The sequence below is a fragment of the Neodiprion pinetum genome, chromosome 6, assembly GCF_021155775.2.
Source record: "Neodiprion pinetum isolate iyNeoPine1 chromosome 6, iyNeoPine1.2, whole genome shotgun sequence".
Classification (NCBI taxonomy): domain Eukaryota; kingdom Metazoa; phylum Arthropoda; class Insecta; order Hymenoptera; family Diprionidae; genus Neodiprion; species Neodiprion pinetum.
In genome coordinates this window covers 20,583,798-20,610,389 of record NC_060237.1, presented here as the reverse complement: position 1 = coordinate 20,610,389, position 26,592 = coordinate 20,583,798, and the positions used below count along the sequence as shown (strand labels likewise).

General features: G+C 36.0%; 5 protein-coding genes across 9 annotated transcripts in view; 2 read left to right on the top strand and 3 right to left on the bottom strand.

Moving 5' to 3' along the window:
* Unc-76 (fasciculation and elongation protein Unc-76) overlaps positions 1-12,728 on the bottom strand; it is a 48,111-nt gene extending 35,383 nt beyond the window's left edge. The window contains exon 1 of the mRNA XM_046630212.2: positions 12,587-12,728. The gene's annotated coding sequence lies outside the window, so the exon portion shown is untranslated. The remainder of the gene's footprint in view (positions 1-12,586) is intronic.
* Positions 10,318-15,651, top strand: LOC124220859 (arylalkylamine N-acetyltransferase 1). The gene is made up of 4 exons (XM_046630214.2): positions 10,318-10,702; positions 12,608-12,869; positions 13,391-13,607; positions 14,197-15,651. Exons 1-4 carry the CDS (start codon positions 10,598-10,600, stop codon positions 14,393-14,395), a joined length of 783 nt encoding a protein of 260 aa, XP_046486170.1. The 5' UTR covers positions 10,318-10,597; the 3' UTR covers positions 14,396-15,651.
* LOC124220860 (dnaJ-like protein 60) lies at positions 14,355-18,029 on the bottom strand. 2 transcript variants are annotated; one of them, XM_046630216.2, is made up of 4 exons: positions 17,890-18,029; positions 16,441-16,531; positions 16,009-16,184; positions 14,355-15,753 (listed from the first exon to the last, which is right to left on the bottom strand). In XM_046630216.2, exons 1-4 carry the CDS (start codon positions 17,910-17,912, stop codon positions 15,411-15,413), a joined length of 633 nt encoding a protein of 210 aa, XP_046486172.1. In that variant the 5' UTR covers positions 17,913-18,029; the 3' UTR covers positions 14,355-15,410. The 2 variants fall into 2 exon arrangements, with proteins under 2 accessions (XP_046486172.1, XP_046486171.1); XM_046630215.2 differs by lacking the exon at positions 17,890-18,029 and adding an exon at positions 16,681-17,137.
* Positions 17,511-22,449, bottom strand: FucT6 (alpha-(1,6)-fucosyltransferase 8). Of its 4 annotated transcripts, XM_046630205.2 has the most exons (7): positions 22,249-22,449; positions 22,111-22,153; positions 21,114-21,397; positions 20,624-20,806; positions 20,244-20,462; positions 20,025-20,106; positions 17,511-19,850 (listed from the first exon to the last, which is right to left on the bottom strand). In XM_046630205.2, the coding sequence occupies exons 3-7, from the start codon at positions 21,347-21,349 to the stop codon at positions 18,789-18,791; spliced, it is 1,782 nt and encodes a 593-aa protein (XP_046486161.1). In that variant the 5' UTR covers positions 21,350-21,397; positions 22,111-22,153; positions 22,249-22,449; the 3' UTR covers positions 17,511-18,788. The 4 variants fall into 4 exon arrangements, with proteins under 4 accessions (XP_046486161.1, XP_046486162.1, XP_046486160.1 ...); XM_046630206.2 differs by lacking the exon at positions 21,114-21,397; XM_046630204.2 differs by lacking the exon at positions 22,111-22,153.
* A 439-nt stretch (positions 22,450-22,888) lies between these two features.
* Prosalpha7 (proteasome alpha7 subunit) lies at positions 22,889-24,611 on the top strand. The gene is made up of 4 exons (XM_046631655.2): positions 22,889-23,071; positions 23,165-23,247; positions 23,360-23,751; positions 24,233-24,611. The coding sequence occupies exons 1-4, from the start codon at positions 23,051-23,053 to the stop codon at positions 24,499-24,501; spliced, it is 765 nt and encodes a 254-aa protein (XP_046487611.1). The 5' UTR covers positions 22,889-23,050; the 3' UTR covers positions 24,502-24,611.
* Positions 24,612-26,592: the final 1,981 nt, after the last annotated feature.

Genomic DNA, 26,592 nt, shown 5'->3' with positions numbered 1-26,592 from the left:
GCAAAGTGGACAATGGAGAATTTGAGCAACTTCATCTCGGTGTTGTAAGAATACGTTTGCGCATGCGCAGACCAGAATTGCTTTACTTTCGTCCCTTGGGAGATCGTTTTCGTCCCTAGGGAATAAAACTTAGCTACTCGCGTCCCGCAAATCTACCACACAAATCCCAACCACTTTTCATTCGCTTGTTATAAAAACTATCGTGTGTAACTCGGGCCAAAAATTGGGTCTTGACAGACAAACAGACGGTCAACAAAGTGATCCTACAAGGGTTCCGTTTTTCCCTCATGAGGTACGGAATTCTAAAAACCGTGAATAATTCTCGGTCATGTTATTTGCGAGAACGAAACAACGTTTCTATACTAGATATGCGATATAAATGAATCTTGACAAATTTTAATGACGCAATCAGCTAAGATATCAGCAACGTGAGAAAATATCATTTATAATTAGAACGTTCGACATCATTTTGAACATTCCGATCATAAAAACTTTTCTCAAATTGTTCATATATCAGCTTGTTTTGGTCGAATTTGCCGTGACTCATTTCCGTTCACCTCCTTCGTTTTTCGTTGATAAAAATATGAATTGCATCATCTATTGTGTAGGTACAAAGCCTTGCAATGACTTCTTGTCAAAGCCAATCGACTTTTTGTCAGCGGTTTCGCGATTGTCCGATTAGGTTTATAATATAACTACTTAATATACATCTTACGTAATCGACGAATTCTAACGACTTACGAATGCGGATATATCTACATATATACACGGCATGCGGTTCCGACTAAAAAAATTCTTGGGGCAGAATTTCCTTTCTCAATATGACACGTATTGCACATATTTCGCGATTGGATAGAATTGAGAATAAAAATTTACTACAAAGTTTACGCCTCGATAAGCGTTATAATCGCATCGGTCGATTCGGTTCCGCCTGATTAAGCATAAGCCATATTCTTCCACGTATAGCACGTACCCTGCGTTCGCGTTCGAACGATGATCAGGACACTCGCCTCTCCTTCTAAGGCATTTTAAATGACCGAGTGGTAACAAAAAAAAAAAAAAAAATATCGCCTGAAACCTCGCTGTCTGTGAAGTTGCTGCTGCGAGAGTTGATCCTTGTGCAAAGGTCTTTTTCTCATAAAACAAAAAGGCACATTCAGCTGCTGATTTTATGGGGTGATTATTCTTGATTGATGCACGCCGTAGGAGAAATACCTTATAAGGTACCTTAACCTGTTGAAGATAAAGTTCTTGGATTGGTAGATGGGCAGTTCTTAAGACAGGGCAAGCTCATCAGGAATGTAAAAACGACGTACAACAGCCATGGGAAATGTGGTCGCGACGTTTTAGCTCCCTTTTTATGCCACAGCTCTACAGCAATTGCCAATCATTCTGATATATTTATGGTATATTAAAGATATTGGCTTTCTTTACATTAAAAATTTACGAGTAGGTTCAGCGATTGATCTCAAGTTGTTCTTTTATGTCAAATTAGTAAGTATGCCATTGATTTTTAATTGGTTATTTTATTTTTAACGCCTATTAATTCTTGATAATTGCAGTTCTGCCAGATGGCCAAAGTGGTTCCTCGTTTTGTTTTTGGCTTCTGGCAAATGGTTTACGTATAACGTAAGTTTTGTTCGATAAATGTTTCCCTCGTCGAAGGGTTGAAACGCAAACATCTATGGATATTTTTTTATCATTGACCTTGGGTACCAAGAAAAGAATCTATCGTGCGAATCCAGAATGTAGATTAATTCTGCAACATTAGACCTTTTTAGATTGTGTGAATTTTTTTTTTTTATTATTTGCTAGTATAAGGTATAAAGAATAATTTTTGTCAAAATGATATTCATTTCACTTTTTTCGCTAAATTTTTTAAAATAATCATTTAATACGGTTTGACAGTTGGACTGGCTTTGTTGCAATACAAACGACAAAATATTCGTTTTCGTACACCTTGGGAGTTCGTCTTCGGTTCATAATTTGATATGAAAAAAAAAAAAAATTGTAGAGAAATTCTAAACATTTTTAAAGATAAGAACGTGCTCAATATTATTTTTGAAATTTCAGCAAAAAAACTGAATCAAGTAACCTGTACTTTTTTACATCCTATATCTAACAATAAGTTGGAAAAGGTCGGATACTTTGAGGTAATAATCCTATAATTCGGACGAATTTTTTCTTATATCAAAAACCAATGGTCAGACCATTGCGGGGAAATAAAAAATGTAATTAAAAATTACGTATCAGAGTATTATGTAATATCCTTAAGCAAACAAAGTCCAACAAGGCTGTCGAACTACCGGTATTACGGGTATGCGTTTTTTTCCCCTCAATTCTTCGCAGTTTTTACCGCACCGCAATTGTCGATAGCGCTGGATCGGCTGTAACGAGCTGTGAACAAGGAATGCGCGAAGTATTATAGAAACGGACGCCGCTTTGTTTTTCTGTTCATTAATTTTACTTCATTTATTTCTCGCTCCGGCTACAATATAATCAAGTTTTCGGTCAGTGCCGGCTGTCTGTAAGTGGAGTACTTTTGTTGAATTCATTCTCGTTTGTTTTTTATTTAGACAATTAGAGTTGCCTCTCTCGACTGGTCATGCCCTTACCGCTTGTCTGATCCGTACTTAACATATATTGTTACTCACTTAAACCACCTCAAGGATTCCGAGAGGCGTTCGACGTGACCTTAAACTTTATACAACCAAACAATCGATACGTTCAGTTTTCGAATGATTTATCACCCGCTGCACCGTTCTGTACAATAATATATTCACTCTACGATGTGGATGCCGTTCGTTTCTTACGCATTTGTTTACATGCATGGTGCCTGCTGATTGTACGTTTTTACCTCCCCCGTTTATCGTTACATTTATATTCGTACGTACCCGCCTCAAGGATTGCAAGAGTCGTTCAATGTGACCATGAACCTTATACGACCAATTAATCGGTACGTTTAGTTTCCGAATGATTTATCACCTACTGAAACACGATGATACAGATTTTGGGTCGTTGTAAAAGGTTTCGAAGAACTTGATGGAAAGTTATATAAAATGAAAGAAACTTAAATGAGATGAAATTTTGGGATGAAAATAAAAACCTCAAATACGGTATAACTCGATCAGCTTCCGCGTCGACGGATTTGATTTCATTCGATTCTCGCGTACGTTTTTTTCGTTGTTTTTTCTTCTTCTTTTTTTTTTTTTTTGCAAGACAGTATCAAATTTGCAACTGCTTAATTTACCGGGTAAATTTTGTGCACCGCAAATGCACGCGATCTTGATAAAAAATTAAACGTATATGATATCACGTTAATCCGATAACTTCCGGTCTCACTTTATCCGCTTCAACGATGTTATTTATTGGAGGGATAACAGTCCAACGCTCGATGATCGGCTGATTGGATAATGAAAACGAACACTTGGCCAGCGCAAATGGGTAGCATCCTGTTTTGGCGCGTTACTTTATATTCTCTTGGGAACTCTGCAAGCATACCGTTACGCAGTGTTCGCAAATGCATATCGTAGTATTATTAGAATATTTACCGAGCTTTGCTTGCTTGTTTTTCACATTATTTCGCTGTATAGTATACATATAGAATACGAAAAAAACAAAAATCAAATATCGAAAAAAAAAAAAAAAACATTTGCTTTTTAATTCAGAACCACAACTGCCAGTACGTTAATTGTTGGAGAAATATTTTGCCTTTCGTTTGATCTTAGCTATCGCTCTCTTCTCTACGTGTCTCCCACCGCGAATTTCAACGCTCTATAAATAGATAAACAATTTCGAACAAAATTCACTTCCACATGTGTATGATGCAGAAATCGCACGACTAACCGTTATACGTACAGTACCGAATTCACACCACCGATGAAAAGACAGAAAAAATTGGCGACCGGGTGGCCTTGCATAATTTTTTGCCCCAAAAACCGGCCGGGTCAATTAATTTCATCTGAATCCGTGTATCCTGCAATAATTACACGGTTTATCAGCTGTAGACTAGAAACTCGTTTGCACGTGCAATCTGACCACCTCTGTGGCGCTATGCCGCGATTATAAACCCGCACGAAAGTTTCGTTTCTATGCAATTTATGCTGAAAATACCGAAGTTTTATCCGGAACTTGCTTGAAAAGTACGAGGAATGATTGGAAGATTTCGGAGTAGAACGAGATTAAAAATCTGATTGTGGTTAGTATGCAGTTCTTGACTGTTCTCATTTTTTACGATAACCGAAAAATATTTTTCCGGGTGCTAATTTAAAATGAATTTTGTTGCTGCGTGGAATCAGAAAATCTAATAAGTGTGACAGTTATTTTTAATTGAGATTAACCTTGCCGTTTTTTTTTTTTTTTGTTGTAACTATTGCGATAATTTGATGTCGGTGTGACAATCAACCGATGTTAAAAAGCATTACGAGTATTTAAGTTAAAAAAGGAAGTAAACTAAACAAACAGATTTCATGTTGCAATAATTAAACTAATAAATAGTTACTTGTTACCACATTTGGTACCGAGTCGCATTAAATTACAATCATCGAATAACTGTGTATCAAATAAAACTCACCCCGGCAATATTGTAGTAGTTAGAAAATCTCTTATCACGGAAAGTGACGACACCTTAAAAGAGACAGAGAATTTTCAGTTGAAATTCCAGGACAAATGGTCGGACAACAGAAAAGAAATGAAAAGTAACGCCATACTCGTGATAAATTAGAAAATTTCTAAGGAATTTATGAGTGAAAATTTTTTTCCTGCATCGTACAAGAGGTTGAATTTTTGCAGCATGATTGCAGATCGAGTTATCGCAGGTATTAAAACGATTACGGTTTCTCACTTCCGACACGATTGTGCCGGAATAACCGGTTCACATGACACGGCTGGTAATATTATAGTATAAGTTGTCCGCACGCTATTGGAAGCCCAGCTGTACAGGATAACCAAGTGATATGTCACACGGAAAATCTAGGCTACTCGTAATTCTATCAACTTGACCGCTGTCGCGAATTAACGCATATGTCTATAGGATCTTGTATTAACTTGCGTTGATGGATTTTAGAATGCTTAATACACATGTAAATATTATCCACCCGTTGTTTATTAACTGCCGGATATGCACGAGAAACATCGATGAAAGAAACATGATAATTCAGATAATTGCTTGACAAACGGCCAGGAAAAAGTGTTTAAACGTGCGAATAAGCTTTGTAAGTACCGCACACACTGAGAAAGGATTTAATTTATTTGAAAGCGATGGGATTCCTAGCATAATAGTTGGAGTATATCCGAAATTCTGGGACATACTGACACCATGACACCGTATATATCCAAGGATTATTCATCCTCTGTTACATTTTATTATCTTCGCGAATCAGCGTATTATATCAACCATCGAGTTATGCGAATAAATATTGTTCACTCGGTGTGCGAGTTTCTTGTATGTTGTATAGCTGAAAGAACATTTCAATAACCGCTTAAATATTGTCGGAATTGCAAAACGTGGCACGAATAAGTGTTTAGTGTGGTTACAGTTGTCAGCCATAAGAATTTCAATTTTTTTTTGCTCATTTAATAAGGTCTAAATATAAATTTGTCGCCGGGCCTGCATCAGACTATCGCAATAGTCGCAAGAAAATATAGCACCAGATCGCGTAATCAAAAAGAATACAGTAACGCATGATAAATTTTTTTCTTAAAACTAGAAAACTGATTATCATTTTTTATACAATACAGTATTATTCGGCTATGGTTAAAAACGAAAATAATTGAGTAATCAGAGCTGGATATTTTGCCCAATGTACGTGTATAACTTTGGATTAGATATGGTTAATATTGTGTAAATTGTATAAGCATTACCGTGATAATTGAACGAGGGTGTCTCAGCAATTAATATGCTGGATATTTGTCTGTAAATGTTTGTCGTTTATAAACTGTCAACACCTACGCATGCTTATGTACAGATAAATATCGGAGCAATCAAATTTACCCAAGTTATTAGAAACCAGGTGTAACATTGTGGGCTCGGGGTATATTGTGCATAGATCTCGTACACGCGACTATTAATTAATCGCTTCAGTTATCACTGTGATACACTAATGCGTTTTGACAAGTTGATTATTGTGAACTACGGTTATGCTATACGGAAATAAACAGCTAACTCGTTCTATTTAAAATATACAAACATCACAGTGAATTTGAAATTTTCTTCCACTATTTCTGATGCCGGGTTGCTTTTTTTCAAGTACACAGGTTTTGTTCCCTCGCGATTTTTAGAATAGGTTCAACGTAGAAACATTGTCTGCAACCCGTGATACCACGATTCATCATTTTATTATTATTTATGTATTCTTTTTTTTTTTTTTGTTTTTTATTTAATTTCAATATTCTCAACAAGGAACGAAATTATTTCATTCGTCTTGAGTTGTCTCGGTGCAACTGGTAACGCGTTAAATTGACGTTAGGCAACTTACGCTCAATGACTCGGTGTATAAAATCAAGTTATTCGAAAGTACGCATGCGCAAATTATAGCCGTAGTATGAAAAGTAGTGCATTTCAGTTGTGCGCATCCGCCAATCTCGTTTTAAAGGGGATTGAAAAATTCAAATCGCAATCGTGCACAAACTGTTCATCCGACAGCACCTGTCTTATGCACAAATAAAGAACACACCAATCACTACTATTGCCTGAAGAACCTGCGTTACAACTCAAAAAATGACTGCGTTATGAAATTTTAAATAAAAACTAAGACTTTTACTGTTTTTCGAGGTTTTCTCAGGTACCAATGATCCGATCGAGTCGTTCTAAAGCTCATTTTGTTCGCATTTTGATTTTCTACAACTCAACCCTTGGCAGTATCACGATTGCTCGATTAGTTTCGCTTTTATATATACTATATGTATATAATACTATATATAATACCTATATAGGTGTATATATATAGGGTACATATGTACATCCGCGCGGTATCTCGTTCCACGTTTGGGTCCTTCGAATTATATATGGTGTATCCCGTGCCAACTCGGCCAAGGCTTAGCCCTGACCATTTGGCGCGTAATTAATGTGTTTTTTTTCCATATCGTTACACAAACTTTCAAGAGCAGTGACATTTTTTCAAATTCCCTTCAGGTACTTATTTGCGAAAGTTTTTTTTTCTTCCTCGTTGTTTTCCTATCACAAGATTACGAATATACCACGTCAATTTTAATCCTTTGAGGAAAGTGTAATCAGTCTTATGTTTGCAGGCTATTTATTTCACCAACAATGGTTAAATTTCTCGCCAATTACACTTGAATGATGAGGGAAAAAAAATTCATCCGTACAGTTTTGGGAGCTACTTACAAACTATCCTCGGGTCTTGACCGAAACACCAGAATAAGATAGAAAAAACGGCGGTAGATCCTGAATACATTGAAATTCATAGATAAATAACGACGTAGTAAAAACTTCTGAACAAAGTTGTAATTGCAAAAACGTATGAAAGTTGAGTTTATACATACAGGAACCATGTCTGTCCGTAAGACGGTCAGGGATAATCTCTGTCGGGTTCACATGGAATACCGTGTGTAGTATGTAACTGACCATGGTTACATGTATGGTATACTTGTGCACATACCCCGAGGTCCGTATCCACGATCTTTTCATTTTCGAGATTTTTCAATTAACGTCTGATTTTAAATAGAAAAACCGTATTTTGGATATGAGCAGCCGATAGCGAGTTCGAAAGACGAATTGAAAAGTCAGGAAAAAACAAAGTTTTATTGTATATATTACCGAAATTTGTCGTCCATTTTTTTATTTATTTATTTCTGTCACGTTAGCTTCCACACGTATTCATTGTCATTTCCCCGCACCGAAAAAATTGTGATTGTAATTTATACATATCCAATATTAAATCGTTTCAAACTCGCAAATGTTGTATACAAAAGAAAACTTTTCAGCTGGGTAAAAAATGTATAATTTTTACACCAAAAAAACAATAGGTCATATTTTTCGGAAAGAACGGCCCAATACGAAAAATAAAAATTTGTTCACAAAATCAGATTCGTGATTGACGATTTAACAGTCCTCAAGTGCCATATTACATGAAAATATGACGATTTTAAAAATTTTTTAACCACTATCATGGAACCATCATTACAAATTTTGGAAATCTGACCTTTGATTCTCTATCGTTGACCCAAAAAACTACCGCCTACTAAATTCTACCAAAATCTAAATATTTTTTGATTTTCTCTACCACATTGGAATCGCTATTTTGAATTTCGCGTTTCTAGCCTCAAATTCGTGAATAGCCACCAAACAAACCTTCGAGTACCAATTTTCATTCAAATCCGTTGATCCATTCTCAAGATATCATTTATGGTTATAGACTAGGAGTTGCGAATTACAAAAAATTCACCCAGGGAATCCTAAATCATCCAACACGACGGTACAGTTTCAGTGAAAACAATTCCCTTCTTTCCTTCGCTTTTTGAGGGGGAATATGATCGCAGGGTTGTTTTGTAGGAAATTGATCTCAACGTTTTCTTAGGATCAAATTCTCTTAGGAACGTGGATTTATCCTAAGAGACACGTAGCCAAGTGGGTATCGCACTGTAGTTGGTTGAAAAGTGAAACAAAAAAAAAAAAATAATAATAATTCGGGTAAAGTTCTGAATACCGAAATTTTGTACCAGAAGAAAAACCAGATATATTTACGAAAAATTTACCGTGCGCAAAAATTACACTTGCTTGAATAAATGAACGACTTTGAAGTGTCTGTGTCAAAGAAAAAGAAATGAATACATAGAGACTAATCTCGATAGCACAAGAGAATTTCAGAGGAAGATCGCGAGACGTTTATTGTTAAATGATAATGTGTGTTATAAGGTAACGTAATACAAGATAATACAATGACGCTTTAATGAGGCGACCTAAGCCTGTATCGAATAGGAATATTCTGTATCAGAGCAGATCAGATTAAGTCGCCAGGATGAATCTAAATGTAAGAATAACCGTGTTTTTACGCACTCTGACATTATACCTTTTAAAAATTGTCCGATGGATTGGATAATGTATCCTTGGAGTGATTGATGGCAACGTCTTTGTCTAAAATCAAGCGCCAAATTAAAAATGAGAATCGCGAAGTCTGTTCATTCGACCGACCGTGAACCAGAATCTAAAAATATTATTCGGTTTCACAAAATTTAATCATCGACGTTTCTAGGCCCGCAATTCCGAGTTTCAGCTCCAGATTGTGAAACTCAAAATGACATGGCGAATATCATGGATAAAAATTATACAAACAATAATCGGATTAGCAAAATTATTAATGGTGAATGTAACCGGATTTTGCACGATAGAAAGAAAATTGTGGAATTTTCGATCTAATATTTATTTCCGGCAAGATTTTTCAAACCGGTAATTCCGAACCCGGGTCAAAAGTTGTAACACTCAAAATTGTACGGACATATTACAGCAAACAACTAAAAAACTCGTTGAAGGTATTTTGACTTTTTACCATACATCGAATAGTATATATCATGTAACAAGTACGATTTTGGCTCAAACCGCAAGCCACACTCGTTCGAATATCGCTTGTATCCGCACCGATATTTTTTGCAGTCTACGCGGAAAGTTTGATCTGAGACGCACCGAAAATGCCACCGGCAGCGTTTAAAATTGAGGTTAGTAAACTTACGCTCGACTACACAGTGCGTAAAATTGTTTTATTCGAAAATGCGCGTGCGCGAAGGAAAACCCTAGTGTGTAAAACAGCGTATTTCTGTGGCGCGCATGCGCCAACCTTTTTTTTTACCGCACTGCTCGGCGCTCGACGCACGCTCCACAAGCATCGAAAATCTAACTCTACAGGATAAAATGTTGAAAAATATTCTTTTTGCATAAAAATCACTCCCTATCGACAGCACTGTATAAAAAAGTTATGGACAAATGTGGAAACAAAAATGCACAAGTGCGTAAAACGTCTTCGGTGCCGATATACTCGTAGGTCCGTTTATTACTGCCGAAAGATCCAGTTCCGGTACAGAACGGCATCGTGACGTCATAATTCATCTCTCGAGGACGCGCGTTAACGCAGGATAAACTACCAGGCAACTCCTTTGGCTGTCGTGAAGCAAATTACGAGTTTCTTCATTTCCGTATCCTTTCGTGGGCGTGTAAGGTCGACCTCAACTGTAATCTCCCCAGTGATCTCGTTAGCGAAACGATACCAGTCGAAAACTATAGCCAAGCCTCGTCCTTTAACCCGTAAGAATGGCTTTTCCCGACAGGCTTTAAAGCCTATATAAGAGAACGCCTCATATCACTCGCCGCAGTACCACATTATTACCAATCGCGACAACACCTGATGCGAAGGAGCTTAATTATATTTTACGCAGGGAGTTTGTGGTATTCAAACCATTACGAATTCTCGATGAAAAGATTCGTTTCGTATTGATACAAGATCTTGATGAGAGTAGTGAAAGTGGCTTTCGGAGTTTCCTTGCGTCGTTCCTATTGTTCTTCCGATATTCGTTCCAATTTTGCGAACGGCTTCCCCAGCTTTCCTTTACGCAGTTTCAACTTGTCGTTAGTTATTAAAATTTGAAAATGGAGGCTCAACTCGTTGCAAAAATGCAGACAACCACGCTTAGAAACAACGATAAGCACCAGACTGACTTCGCTAAAGATGCCCCGAGAATATCTCGATACTCGGTAAGAAGCTGTAAATATTTGCCTAGACTTCACATTTTCATCTTTCATCTACCGCGTGGAAATATTTACAAACAAACGCGCAACAGCATCGCTAATACCTGCGCGATTTTAATATACGCGTTATCAAATCTCTTCCTCAAATTAATTACTAAATAATAACCGCTACGCGAGGCATCTTAATGAAGATATAATCCTATATTAATAAACCGCGCCAATCCCCATTGTTACACCGTAAATCTGCTTAAGTAATTTTCATCATGACAGTGGATAACTCGCTCTACTTGAGAGAAAATTAAAACTTATAATCTGTAATCCTTGCTCAGAATATAATAGGAAGGTTCACAGGAAGAATAAAATAAAATAAAATTCTACTCGGTATTGATAGTTTGCAACAATTATATCACGGTGGCTTTGTCAAGTTTATCTGTTGATCTCTGTAGAATCAGAACTTGGTACTTCTACTGGCATATTTTTTTCGTTTCATATCGGATTTTCAATACACAGCCCATATAATATTCAGAAAAAAGCTAAACATTGATGTTAACAGCCGACAAAATATATTCGAAAATGAACAACGTCCGAGTTTCAATCCGGTATAATTCGAAAAGTACAGACGATAGTAAATAAAAAGAATTAAAATTGCGAATGGAAAAGTTTCAGTTTCGAGTGAATTTTAAAGTTGCAATACGTAAAGGAACATAGCGGTCCCTGAAAGTTGATAAAAACTTTAAAACACTAGAGTTTTTCAAGATTTTTCGGAGACGATAAATTTTTTTCGCTGAAAATTTCAGAGAATACTTATTTGTCAGTGTAGGAAAATATGCATAAATTTCATCGTGAAACCGAATTTACTTTTGTAGCTATGAATTTTTTTCTGAATGAAATTCTGAAAGAAAAGAAAAATAAAGTTTCAAGGACAACAAGTGGTTACGGTACAAATTCGAAGGAAACAAAGTGCACAATCGAAATTTACGTTCATCTAATGATTTCCGGATATTTCACGAGTCGACACAAAATCGAATATTGACCTACAAAATCTTCAGACATCATTAAATGAATAAAAATTTTGGCAGTATACGTTGTTTACTTTGATTTTGCAGAGGACTCTTTGCGTGCTGAAATTTTTTTCTTTTTTTCCCCGTACTATTGAGAATATTTTACAAAGCTTTAACCAGTTCTGAGAGGGTAAATGGGTTTTGGTCAGGTCAATTACACGTGAAATGCCTCATATCCGGTATACAGGCAAATGAAAGTTTAGTTTACGGTAATAATTTACAATTAATACTTTCAGGTGTCACTTTATCGAATATTTTCGTAATAGACAGTTTGCAGAAAGAAAATATAATTCTAAACTGTCATGGACATGATTTTATTATTTTTATTTTAATTATTGTCACATCTCGCATTTTATGGTATGCTGCTGAATTTTTTCAAGAACCGGAAGTCAGAACTCGTGAGACTGATTTATAAATATATATGATAAAAACAAATGCGTAATATTGCATAGAAACCAGTTGAATAGTTATGCTTGGAGTAAAATTATTAAAAATTAACCAATATATCTATGCAGAGTAGCGATTATGATATTATTGATAGTTAAAGCAAACGAAATAAATGTAAAACAGCTGAAAATTAATTTTCACAAAGTTTTCGAGCAATTCGAGACATATGCCTCGTTTTCTTCTCTACTCCAACATTATTGAAATTTTTCTGTGAACATGCTGCACGTGATTTTGGGAAATCCCACATAAGCTTTGCACAAAAATCAAAAACGAAAAAAAAAAAAAAAAATGTTTGACGAATTTTCGTCTGAAAACCTGAAATTTTTTACTCCTTCTTCAGCGATTGAGAGATATTTACAGAGACTGATAATAGTTGACATACCTGCTTGAATGACCGTTTCAGCTGGCGGACAAGGCTTCGGCGAGAGGGGGAATGGACTACCATTTCCGAATAATTACCGCCGAAGACAAAGAGAACGTGTTGAAATTCCTTAGGCGATTCTTCTTCAGAGACGAACCATTGAATCACTCAATCCAACTGATTCCCGATGGAGAGAACAGCACCTGCGTTGAACTCGAAGATTACAGCATGTCGAGCATCGACGACAACCTCAGTATGATGGCCGTTTCCTCATCTGGTGAAATTATAGGGGTATTACTCAACGGTAAGATATTGCCGAAAAATTACGCATTCGCGCATATTCGTGCGGTTGTGCAGAGAGAGAAAAAAAAAAAAACCCAAGAGTAATATAAGCGATGGAACTGCGAAAGGGAAATTCATTTTTTGCTTTTCACGTGCATAAAGTAGAGAATTGAAAAATAATTGAGTCATATATTTTTCATCTCCGTTATAAATGATAATTGCAGAAGTTATAAGGAATTAAATTTCGCCTATTTCGATATACATAGATATACTTTAGGATGGGTGACGTCACAGAGTATCCTTTTTTTCAACCTGTTGTTTCTGCTTCTAATTTGTTTCAAATGAAAGAAGAAAGAATACGTACATTATTAATTTTCATCACCTTTGATGATACAAGAAAAGTATTGGTTTTGGTCGAATATCACTTTTTCTAATTTCAACAAATCGATTGTTTTGCCAATTTATATATATATATATATGTTTTTTATTAATGCAATCTACCTACCTTGGATAATTATTTATTCCTCTCTCCCCTCTTATCAGGAGTAATGGAACCGCCCAAGGAAGGGGAGCCTGAGTACGTGACGAACTGTGCGAATCCGAAATTCAAAAAAATTTTGAAACTCTTGAGTCACGTAGACACGAAAGCTGGCCTGGCGAAAAAATTCCCCGATCAGAGGGTTTTGGAATTGAGAATAGTTTCTGTAGACGGAACATGGAGAGGCAGAGGTGTGGCCAAAGCGCTGGTGGAAAGAACGGAGTAAGTAACTGCACAAAAGAATACATGCTTATCTCGAATGTTGTATAAAATGAAAGAATGATTGTTCGCTGGAAATGGAAAATTTCCGCAAATATCAACAATATATGACAGTTTTCGTGTTAGGTATTTCATCAATTCCTGACTTCCATGACAAAATTTAACTTGCTAATTTTACGGTAGAAAGGACAAATAGAGTGTTTCTTGATATGGTCAATTATTTGCAGCACCGACTTCCGTTATCCGTTCGGAAAGAAGAGTAAAAAGTCATTGACCTAAATTGACCTATTTTTGTAACTTCGGTAAAAGGGGAAGTGGTTTTTACAATATTTATTTATAAATGCCTTCATTTTCCATCCTTGAGTTAATTTATCATAAATATCACACCGTGCTCGCCATCCAAGGGAACAGTGCAGGTTTTTGCATTTTATTGTTTTTATATTTATGAAATGTGATAAAATGCATAGATGACCAAACCTTCAGTTTCGAAGATTTTCACCTACTGTACTGTTTTTAATGTAAGAAAAAAATCGCAACGTACATTTATCGATCGATAATACTTATAATTTTTCTTCTTTCTTCCATTGTATAGAAATTTGGCCAAGGATCTCGGTTTCGACGTTTTGCGATGCGATTGCAGCTCTTTCTATTCGGGAAAGCTGTGTCAGCGACTCGGATTCGAAACCACTTACGCTCTCCCGTATGCCGAATACGTTGACGAAAATGGGAAGCCAGTTTTTACACCATCTGATCCACACGCAGCAATCGTAACTTACATTAAAAAAATTTGAGAGCTTTGCGTGGAATAGTTCGTCGTAAGCATGTCGTTCAAACTGACATATAATTATGCGAATCTGGACAAGGTGCCCTTCGATTCTTTTGAATTTATTGTACAGATAAAATGTTTATTATTTCCCAAAAACTTTGAATTAAATTATTTTATTTCATTATTATCATTATTATAATGTTATTATTGTTGTTATTGTTATCGCTGATAGCAGATCAGGAAAATCTTTATCCCAACACTACAATAATTTAAGACTGTATAATAATTGTATATAATAAACTGTCAATTATATAATTACTGTGACTGCAGTTGAAGTGAGTACTAAAGCTGTACGAGAAAAGAAGATCAACTTTATATTACACTTTTTACGTTCAACAAAACACTACACATAATATTCATTATATTATAAGAATTTCCCCAGCGGTACTAGTGAAATTTCTTTATGATAAAGTTGAAAGAAGAAAGTCAACTAATATTCAGCAGGGTAAATAAGTAGGTATCTTATTAAAATTAATTCTGCACAGCATTGTGAAAAGTTTTACTCAACTTTTATCTCAGCACAAATAAAGAACAATGCTTAATATATACATAAGTATGTATATACGCACTTACGTATACGGTTAAAATCTTTTGTATATTTCAGTTACATCACCATTTTACTGTACACGGGTAAAAAACTATTATTTGTAACATAAATGGACACAGCCTGCAGTGTAGCTATATTAGGTACTCGGTGATGGTAAATTTATAGAGAAAAAAATATATAAATTCAAAATGCGGTAGAAACAGATATCCAAAGGCATCTTACAGCCAGAACTTCATTTTCTCTCTTTCGTTCGCTTTTAGATGACTAATTCGTCGATCTTTCACCTGCTATGCCTAAATTGCCTAAATTTCTTCACAGTTCAAATCTGTGGCTAGATTTGTATCTACACTAACTAGTACTTTCGCCTCGATAACGTTTCGGTAGGTAAAATAGATTATTTCTTATTTTACTTGATTTTCCTAAAATTCGTTACCTATTTTTCGTTTGCACCTAAATCATGAATACCGTGTTGAAGGTCAAACTCTCGCTGCAAAATTTCTATCTGTTCTTGACGAGTCCTGGTCGCCATCAAGGAGCGTGTCCTCTTATAGTTACCCTCGACTTCAAGACTACGATTTTTCAAGTATTGTTGACTTCGTTTAACAGACTTGCGGATTATCATCATTTCAAGTGCAAGTATCACAGAGGCAAATGCTACACAGATCAATGCTATTTTAACGTTTGAAAAACGACTTACACCCTTTACTCCATAGTAATCATCATGAAATTCAGTTCTTCTTGGGTTATGAGCTGCTTGATATACTGGATCTCGATAACTGTGAAAAAATGGAAGTATGGAACAGATGTGGAAATTGCAAACCACATCAGGGAAAGTCATGAATCCAAAGGCAATTTTCCTCATTATTTTAAGAATAATGTAGCTGACGATGAGAAAAATTTCACTCGGGAAATGATTCCAAATGAATAGTTCCACGATACATGGAACTTGAATTTCAATAACGAAAGAAAATGAGAAACAGGGAACCCAAACATGAAATTGATCCTTCAAAATAAAAACTAACGATCCTTACACTGGCTCAGCGTCGTAGTAAGTTTGCTCTCCTTTAGGATGTTGAACAAATGTGTATCCATGTCTTAATCGATTATCGTATTGTTGTCTAGTATAATCCTTACTCAAAACTCTGTAAGCCTCATTTACTTTTACAAATTTTGTATGGCTGCCATTGTCTCCCACATCAGGATGGAGCTGGAACAATATTAAGATAAGATAGCTCTGAAGGGGTATGCTGAGCTGGAGAAATCATAAAACCAAAGCCAATTTATTATTTGAAATACAAACCTGATTCGACTATCGGTTATTTGGTAGACTGATACATTTACAAATACCGATAACCATTCACATTTGTATTGCAATCGTGTCTTTGAAGTGAATGTTAGCAATGAAGAATAAAGCGGCTTACTTATGTTACGAAAATCATATCAAACTCTGACGGTAAACTCACTTCTTTCGATAGTTTTATAAACGCTTCACGGATTTCTTTTTGTGTAGCATCATTTTTGATGCACAGTGTATCGTAATGGTTAGACTGGTTCCTAAAACGTAACAACTTTACAACTTGGAATATACGCAGTGATCGTCCTACATGGGAAGTTGAATAACAGCTAAACTAGGATATGCAACATAATATAACCTCCATTCATCGTACTGACATATAGATTTTGTTACGTAATGTTCACCATACCTCACACTTCCGTAACACCGGCAAAGAAAAAATACATCTCGGATATTGGAACACGTAGTTTTGTACATTTTAGCTGTTGATTGTCGAACTGAACTACAATTTTTATCATTTCCACTGCATGAAATACGGGACAAACCAGACGGCTGTCACATGGCGGCCATATTGGATTTTCATTCAATCACTCCGTGCTCGGAACATCGAGCCCACAATTGCGTTTTTCATATCCCCCCCCCCAAAATTCGTAATACCCTCAGTCGCGAAATATAATTTTCGAATTAATTTTCGAGATGCATGTCGGTACATAGACTCATGTCAGTAACCGACCAATACTCGGCCTTATTTTGAGAAAGCAATGAATGATACACAACACCTTTGTGGCAAAAGTTGAATCTGAACAAATTAGGAACATCTACAGCCTCCGTGATGCTGGAAACGACAGAGTATTAGTCGGTAACATTTTAATGCACCTCGAAAATTATTTCCAAAAACTGCAAAAACCAATTTCGTATCGGAAACAGTGATGGAAGTAGAGCCCCTTGGAAGGAGCTACAAAATCGGGAACACGAAAAACGCGAGCGCGAGCGCTCTCTTGCTTCTCTTTGCCAGCTCTGACGTAATGTATTTCGGAACACAGACACCAACACGGTGTTACATACGAATAACTTGAAATTGAAAAATATCTTCTTTCTGCATTTATTACATATTAACATTGAATTACCACTAATTTTTCAGGTAAAGAGTTTCAATCATAAATTCTTCAAGCTCCCTACGTGTTCGGTAATGAAATATTTATTATTTAATAGCAATTTCAATTCAATTGTTCAGTATAGTAAAAATTTAATCGTTTTTTAATTTTCTTTTCGTCAAATTTCCGGATTAAGGTAGAAAATATATTACAATTTTATAGAATAGGGTCCAAAAAATTGGTGGGAACTCCCCAATATGATGGTTATAGGTAAAGACCTGAGGCCATATATATATAAGATTTTGCTAACATTACATATATTCATATATATTTAAATATATATGAATATATGTAATATTAGCAAAATCTTATCGATTAGCATTAAATATCAAATAATGACTAACGCAATGTACAAGCCCTGATGATTTGTATAACGTAACACTATGTTTAGTTTTTATATAAAACATTTTGCTGGCCATCAAATTTGGGATTTTTTACTAACAATCAATTTCAGAAATACTTACAGATGGGCTGTGGTTTTGTTCATTATATCTGTTGTGTTGTGATAATTCGATTATTTCTGTTTTGATCTGCTGCGCCCTTCTAGTAACCGCATGATTATATACATGTGTAAGCATTAGTATGAATTTATAATACAAGTTCCAATCATCCCAGTTTAATGTATCTTTCTTGATTACTCAGTATTTGGGTATATATCCGTCGATTCTATATACAGAGCACAAAAAAATATCAACTCCATATTAACAATAATTCATGTAACACTAATAAAACGAAAACAAATAATATTTTATGAATTTGTTCAATAAATTATTCAATCAAATATATTATGTAGTCCAATAGTATTTAGAAAATCTGTAAATTGTACAATTTCACGCGTAATATATGTATCGATTTCCTCAGGTAGTATTAACTCGCAATATTTTAACTGCGTTGGCACAGATGTCACGTTATTTGCATTCTGTTATAACTGATAAAATATACATCGCTTTGTCTGCAGGTTTTATATCTTAAATTTTCTAATAATTTAGCAACAGTGCTTCCAGAATTTTAATATAAATATCTTAATTGTATATGTACATGATCCTAATTTATGTCAAATTTAACAAGAGGAATTTAGCACTGTATAATCACAATCAATAATTATAAGACAAGCACTGTACAAAATTTCAATAACAAAGTGTGTTTAATAATGTTGTTTAATTTATTATACACGCTTTGTTTTCAAGAATTTGCACAGTTGGTTTCTCAAAAAGAAAGTGTACATAATATTTTTAAATTTATTAAACTCGCTTTGTTTTCACGAATTTACACAGTCCTATTTTTCTGTCTTGGATACTAACTTGAGAATATCCGTCATATTCATGTCCCAATATCTCGTCTCACCTTCAGTCCGAGAAACTTTTCATTGCTCGTTGTTCGCTTCGATTGGGACTTCTGGATACTTAGGAAAATCAACAACCTCTATGGGGTTCCTAACTTTAAAACTTGGATATAGACCAACCGTGTTTATCCGTACATTACGTCCCTTGGAGTAACCATTCCAGTGGTTACCAAAGACCTCTATTGGATCATTAATTTTTAATTCTAATTCGCTGCTCTTTCGCGGGGTATGGTCCAGCCTGGCTATGTGCGGGTGTGGATTCTGCCCTCCATAATAATAAATATCGTCTAACGAGGCGAACCGATTATAAGCATCTGGATGAGACGATTGCATAATTTCATAAGCAACTCTGCATACCTGCGAGCTAAATGTACACACCAAATAATCGCACAACGATAACAAATGTATATCAACTATTATACCCTGCAAAGACGAATCTGAGTATCGTCTAGATACTGATGCAGTTTTAGCTATTTCTGGATCGCCGATTATCTGATAGGTAGGGTACCTTTCTTTCGCAGTTACTATTACTTTCGGATCATCGCTGGCTAAAAACACTCGCCTGTCTTCAAGCTTTATGTCATGCTGGTCGAAATATTCGTTTACTTTTAACATATATTCATCTATATCATGGTAGGCAGCTTCTGTACCAACTTTATCCGTTCTACGAACGTGAATCCCAACAATCGGCGATTTGAAGCCCATCTTCTCCTTAGAATACTCTAATACTCTTTCAAGATTTTCTTGCGGCCTCAACAAGTATTTCAAGACCTGGCCAACCCACCATACAATGGGATGACCGTGCAGTTTCTCCAATCTAGGTGCTATATCTGCTGGCACACCTGGTGGCTGGTATACAGGCTTTGGATACACGTTGTCAACAATCGGTAATGAAACAACTTGTTTTGTTGCATCGCCGGGCCAGTTAGCATGAGATCCACCTGTAGGTGACAGACATGTATCGCTGACAGGTTTGAAAACCGCCTCCCATCCATCCTTATGATATCTCCAGCCTCTGGACTTAAGAATTAAAGTTCTTTCTGTACCATATGCCACTAAAAAACAGTAGGCAGCGTGATGGACCTGTGAACATTTTACGAATACTTAAACACTTATGAACTTTTCAGCATCGTGATTTCTCAGAACTTTATCTACAAAATACAAGATTCCACTTATCCAAAACCACAACGTTCAAAAATCTTCACAATTATTATAGTACTGTAAAAATTAGTTGCTCAAACTAGTCCCAATTCTTACCTGACAACCAAAGCCGCATCCTTTGTTCAAGCTGCATACCAATTTTTGCGCTCTGTCACAGTCACTAGGATTTTGTAAATACCTTAAAAAGAATAATAATAACATGGCACCTGGTATATGTTGAACAATGTATAGCTAACTGATGGAATTGTTTTGATAATTAGTCAGCTCGATAGGAATTTTCGACATCATGCATGATGATACTTCATGAATACTTACCTAAACCTCCGTTGTACAAGGTCAGATAGGTCTTTGGCTTCTTTTTCCCGCCAATCCTGATATCCATCAACCAATGCTAATCTATCTATATCTGATATTAGCGATTTTTTGTGCTCCCAAACGTTTTTCAGTGAATCCTGAATATCTTTATCTCTCTGTTCAGGTGTGAAGTCATAATTATTTTTCTTGATATTTTTCAACTCTGAGTTAACATAGTACCTAAGAAAATTTAAATGAATAGTGCTATGCGTATGATAATAATGAATGTTGACTAGCTGCCAAACAAGGTCATTGATTGTAAGACGCATTTATGGCTATACTGAATTATTCAGATAATCCACAATGTTTATTACTGATTATAAATCAATATTTTTAGTTACCACATTTCTTGCACACCGTCTCGTATCCTGCGTCTCAATTGTTCATATTCCAAAGATGGCTCACCGTTTCTCGGAGGCTTTTGACGCCCATTGTGCTCGAATAAATCGTAATAAATAGATGCCTTATCCAATCTCTCTTGTAGCGTACCCAAATGGTCCCCTTGCATGTGTTTCGAACCCTCGCTATGATGAAATAAATTTGAAAAATCAAATGACAGTCTTTATGGAACCAATACATGTTTGCCATTAAATATGTTTCACGGTTGTACAAGACAAACGAGTACTTATTTACGTAACAATTCGTTGGTACGTAAATAACTTAAAATCTTCTCAATATCAAGTGAATATCAACGCAGGAAAACGTTACCAACAAAGACATGTTACACTATCACCTCATCTTTATCGTTATTATCGTTATTATCGATTACGAATACTTCAAACAATAGTAAAAATGACAAAAATGATAAGATCTTGATTGGAATTGACTTACCCCAAAATGATGTTTTTGAGAGCTTCATTTTGTTTCTTAAGAACATCAAAATCACTAACTATTTGAGCCAATCTTTGAGCATGATCCCTATCAGTTGGACTATCGCTGTATGATGATGATGGGCTATTCTTGAATATGTAGGAAACTGATAAAATGAGAACTAAAAGCCAAGAGATCAGCAGCAAGACGCCTAATTTTCCGAGCCAGCCTGGTCTCCCCGACCACAGAACCACCATTGTGGTCGATTCAAATTTCTATTCCAATTCTACAATACTACCCGACATCTGTAAAGTAAAAAAAGTTCTCAAGTCAGAGAGCTAAGGGTCAAAATCCTAAGACTTTTATCAGATCATGATGAAATAGATGTCTAATTGATTTCAATATTACCATATCCTCATTATAGCTTTATTATCAACGTGATTCTCTAATAAGGAGGTAAATACATCACTTTTCTATATGCACTTAAGCGCAGAGAATGTGCGTACAAAACATAAGGTAACAATTAAGAAGCAGAGCAAGTGTGGATGTAGGTGACAAAAAAAAAAAAAAAAGGAACAGTCTCCAATATTATAATCGATAGCTTTGAACAGCAGTTGTGAGCATAGGAACAGCGAATTTAATGCTTGCTGAGTATGATGATAAGACAGATTTGTAGAGCCAAAGGAGTAGATTAATTATTAGTTATAACATTTGTGTGATTGTTAATATTGTTATGATTATTAATATTGTAGTCCAAAAAATGCCATGGTTGACTATTGCTTATAGGAATGCCGACATTATATCAAAAATTCTAAAGAACCTCATGAAATTAGTACATACCACCTGCATTGTAACTATCGACAATTCAAATCTTATCGGTGTCGTAACGAGTGATAAGTTTACACATAATAAACTGATAAGGTGATTTATGAAGAGGGATGGAAAAACGATAGAAATAACTACCATTCATACATAGGTATGAATAAATACTTCCGTTCAGGTAGCGAGATGCGATTACCTTGAATATATCATCTGTGAATTATCCTGCTGAAAGACGCAGGCTACGTTCCAACCGCAAAGCCGGAAAAGCAAAGAGAAAAGACACGAAAGAATTGTATACTTGAATGTGTGTAATAAAACGGACGTTTTTACTCACGTCACTCACAGCCGCATATTCATCCGATCGTCCAATTTAACGGACGACAGTACGAGAGTAATTTTCGCAGCACAGGAAGCACCGAGCGCAAACGAATATCGGACGAAGGTTGTTTAAGCACTCAATCAGTCTATGTGTCTCTTGTAAACTGTCATGGACTGTCATTAAAGAATTAAGGTTAACAATTCTTTACCACGAACTACAAACATTAACTCTCGGATGCGACAGCGTAGCGCAGAATTGATATACGGAATTGGAACAGTAACTCGACCTGCGCGTCTGGCGGCGAAGATCGCAATCACAGAAGGCGACGACGTATCAAAAGAACAGTAATGACTTACCAGTAACTCTTTTTACTCTGATATTAAACGTTCACAAACACCTGTAACACAGCGTAATTTCAACTTTTATTCTCCCCTTAATCCGAATAATCTTATCAGTAATCAAATACCAACTGATTTAAATGCTTCTGTTGAATCTGGCTTACGGTTTACAAGAGTTGGATAACTGAGGCTCCCAATGACGTCATAGCTGTGCTGCGCAGATATTATCGAGTCCGTCTTTGTCGTTTTCAAGTGTTCACAGTGGTTCATAGCGTAGCGAATATATCGAAGCTGCTGCAGCGTCGTCCGCCTGTTTACTTGCAGCTTCTTACCAACTTTACATGTACCACGGATGAGTGGTCGTGGTTTTGCTTCTGACAATTGAATTCTGATTTCTGCTTATTCACGCCGCGTCGCGTGTAAATAAATAATACAATTAATTGTGCAGAAATAATAATTTTTAATATACTGTAACAAGGATGAGTTCTATAGGAACAGGGGTACGTAAAACTATTAAAAATCGATTAAAAATCTATGTTCTTTCCTGATATTTGACCAGCCAATTGTGACGATTCTAACCTTAAAATTCACAGTACGATCTCTCGGCATCGCAGTTTTCTCCCGATGGTCGAGTTTTTCAAGTGGAATACGCACAAAAAGCGGTAGAAAATAGTGGGTATGTTAAAATTTCATCATCATAAATATAATTGACGGTATCAAGCATGTTTGTTGAAAATAAGAAGTGAATGAATGAATTAAAATAAGCATTTTAATGAAATTTTTTTCAGCACCGTCATTGGCCTCCGTGGCAAAGATGGGGTCGTATTTGCTGTTGAAAAACTCGTCACCTCTAAGCTCTATGAACCTGGCGCTAACAAGCGTCTTTTCAATATAGATAATCATGTCGGAATGGCAGTTTCTGGCCTGTCTTCCGATGCACGACAAATCGCTGAAACTGCACGCACGGAAGCAGCCAGCTACCGGGCTCAGTACGGCATAGGAATACCTCTGAAATATTTGAATGACCGTGTGTCAATGTACATGCACGCTTATACCTTATACTCAGCTGTACGGCCCTACGGCTGTTCGGTTATAATCGGAGCATATGAAGCTGATGGCCCAGTAATGTACATGATCGATCCATCCGGCGTTTCTTATGGCTATTACGGATGTGCTATTGGTAAGAATTTATGTTAGCAACATTCGTGTCAGGAGATAGTACGTATTGCGCTTCTTTTACATCTTGCAAATGAGTTTGAAAGTGTAAATAAGTTGCCAGTTTGACTGTTACTGACTAAGCTGAAAGATTTTTTCTTTTATTCCTTGACTTAAATCAATAAGTTTGTCACTAATACACTACATCACTTCTTTTTTCTGTGCATGTAATATATATACATTTTTTTTATATAACTTTGGAGCAAATTTCAGCAAAAAATATTAGATTTTGTGAGACTACGTAGTATGAACTTATTAGAGTTGAAACAATACAGTACTATCAAATTTTTGCAAGTTCAAACTCAACTAATGTCACAATATTGTAGAATTTTCAGTTACTTATTAAAATTTGCTAGTTTTTTTGATAAAGGTGACTATCGACGATCACATGATCATGTGCAATGTTGAAATGGCAGTAATTTTTGTATACAATTTTTTTTTCACAGGTAAAGCAAAACAGTCTGCCAAAACAGAAATAGAAAAATTGAAACTTGCCGATATGTCCTGTAAGGATTTGATCAGAGAAGCAGCAAGGATAATTTACTTGCTGCACGACGAATTGAAAGACAAACAATTTGAGTTGGAAATGAGTTGGGTTGGAAATCACACAAACGGTAGACACGAACGTGTGCCATTCGAGATAAAGGCAGAGGCTGAAACGAAAGCACGGCAAGCGATGGACGAAGATTCTGATAGCGATACCGAAGACATGTGAAACGTGTAATGAATATTATTAAATATAATTAAGAAATAATATGTAATTTTCAAGAAACTATCACGAAGTATGTATAAATTACTGCGAAAAATACATTCTTTGTTTATAGATTTGAATTTCTTGATATTGAATGAAGGCTGGTGTGTTGAAAGCTTTTACCCGGTAAAAAATGAATACTTTTATATAACGTGATAAATCGTCCACGATGTTCGTTATCGTTGCAGAGGGATAAACCTTTGGGACAGAAGTAAAACTCGTTTGTTTTACGTAACTGTGATATCCGATTTTGTATTCTTTTTTTCACGCCACATGTGTTTCGATTTATTCTTTTAATTGGATGACACAAGATGAACTTACCTAAAAACATTTCGTACAGTTATGTAACACACGGTATGTATTCCATGGGCTAAATCAAGGGAATAATCAATCGGCCGTAGCAATGTTTGTAAAAATTTCATTCGTTCGAGTTACAAATCGAACTATCCAACTTCTTGGAGCTGATCAAGCGGGGCCAATAAATTTATGAGCGACAAAATTTATACTTTCACCAGGGTATCGATACCAGCTGTGATGCATATTTTTCTTCGAACGTCTTCTTTTCGGTAAATAAATTGAAATACGCATTTCTCATAACGCTTACTATAAATTCTGTCAATATATCAACAAATACATGCTCCTGCAATTTGAACTTATTTATCATACATAAATATGAGACAACGACCGCATGTCAAGAGTCGATTTTTAACAATCAGTGCCTGCTTTTTTCTATCTCCTTTTTCCCTAAGCAGAAAGAAAAACATCGAAGGTGAAAGACCGATCAATGAGTATAAGAAAAAAAATCACGTTCCTAAAAACTTACACGGCGTTCAAATTGAGCCTTTGGAGTTACATAATAATCGTTAAACGCGTTACGATTTTCACGCATGTGATGTGTAAATATAAGATTCTTAAAAAAGAGAATCATTTTGTGTAATATTCGAATCCGGAAGTATAAAATGAAAAATGTACCACACGGGATTTTGATCAGGAATGCAGTCAACATGAGTCGAACGATAAAGCCGCCCGTGCACAGGCAACCGGTGTTACTCTCTGTGTCGAGTCGTAAAGTTAACAAACCGAAAAAAAGTAAGGTGAGCTGCCTAGCCACAGGCGAATCAGGATGATTCTGTTGTTTATTTGCGAAAAAAGGCAAAAAAACTTGACACGAATTACCGGCTATACGCATACTGTTCCAATATAATACAGATATTATGTATTATAAAGACGCAACGGTGGCAGGAAAAAGCAAAACGGCATCGGGAGATTTCACTTTTACCGGAACCGAAAGACATCACACTGTATACCGTGGACGCTGCACGGCTCAAATCAACTCTCTCCCTTTCTTTCCATGGACCGCTTACCGGACTTTCAGGTTTCTAAATGTTTATGTCATTACGTACGCGATGGAATGCGAATTGTTATGTAACAGTTGCGTATGGTGGAGAAGCGCGCGTATTTTCCGGACAGAAGGTCTACGAAACGGATGTTTAAACAGGGATTATACGTATAGGAACGAATATAGGAACAAAGCAATCCCGCTGCAACATTTTTACACCTGATTTTGCTTTTAATTTAACAATTATGTAATTATAGGTGTCTGTGATGCGTGCGTTTATTTTTGCAAAAAAATTTACTGCTTTTTGAAGTACATAAAGAGCTATGTGTGCAACACTATTCAAAAAATTAATTACATCGTGGTTCTTCATCTTCTTCTTCTTCATCTTCATTGTTTATGATTATCATCTTCTCCGTGAGATAATTGCCAAAAAATTAATATCCCACGTTTGATAAGCTGCGGCAGTGAAGCAGGTTCGAAGTACAAACGTCGTCCCTTATATTATTAAACTTGGGCAAATATTTGCTGTTTCATAAAACTCTAGACTAGATATTGTCAAAGACGTATGCAATATCGTGAGCTAATAATTGCGCTAATTACGGTCAGTCCTTAGCTCCTAAGCCGTCGTTTGAGGGCTGATTTTTGACTTACGTAATACACACCGCCAACGATTTACCCCACGCTGTACAGGATTTAGAAAATCGCGTCTTTTAAAA

Excerpts from the sequence above, each read along its gene's own strand:
- LOC124220859 (XM_046630214.2), top strand. The coding sequence starts at position 10,598 with ATGGAGGCTCAACTCGTTGCAAAAATGCAGACAACCACGCTTAGAAAC. Across the intron at positions 10,703-12,607 it reads CGAGAATATCTCGATACTCG|CTGGCGGACAAGGCTTCGGC; the intron begins GTAAGAAGCTGT and ends TGACCGTTTCAG. Across the intron at positions 13,608-14,196 it reads GCGCTGGTGGAAAGAACGGA|AAATTTGGCCAAGGATCTCG; the intron begins GTAAGTAACTGC and ends TCCATTGTATAG.
- LOC124220860 (XM_046630215.2), bottom strand. The coding sequence starts at position 16,748 with ATGTACAAAACTACGTGTTCCAATATCCGAGATGTATTTTTTCTTTGC. Across the intron at positions 16,532-16,680 it reads CGGTGTTACGGAAGTGTGAG|GAACCAGTCTAACCATTACG; the intron begins GTATGGTGAACA and ends GTTACGTTTTAG. Across the intron at positions 16,185-16,440 it reads TTATAAAACTATCGAAAGAA|CTCCATCCTGATGTGGGAGA; the intron begins GTGAGTTTACCG and ends ATATTGTTCCAG.
- FucT6 (XM_046630205.2), bottom strand. The coding sequence starts at position 21,349 with ATGGTGGTTCTGTGGTCGGGGAGACCAGGCTGGCTCGGAAAATTAGGC. Across the intron at positions 20,807-21,113 it reads CTCAAAAACATCATTTTGGG|CGAGGGTTCGAAACACATGC; the intron begins GTAAGTCAATTC and ends ATTTCATCATAG. Across the intron at positions 20,463-20,623 it reads GACGGTGTGCAAGAAATGTG|GTACTATGTTAACTCAGAGT; the intron begins GTAACTAAAAAT and ends AAATTTTCTTAG.
- Prosalpha7 (XM_046631655.2), top strand. The coding sequence starts at position 23,051 with ATGAGTTCTATAGGAACAGGG. Across the intron at positions 23,072-23,164 it reads TGAGTTCTATAGGAACAGGG|TACGATCTCTCGGCATCGCA; the intron begins GTACGTAAAACT and ends TAAAATTCACAG. Across the intron at positions 23,248-23,359 it reads AAAGCGGTAGAAAATAGTGG|CACCGTCATTGGCCTCCGTG; the intron begins GTATGTTAAAAT and ends AATTTTTTTCAG.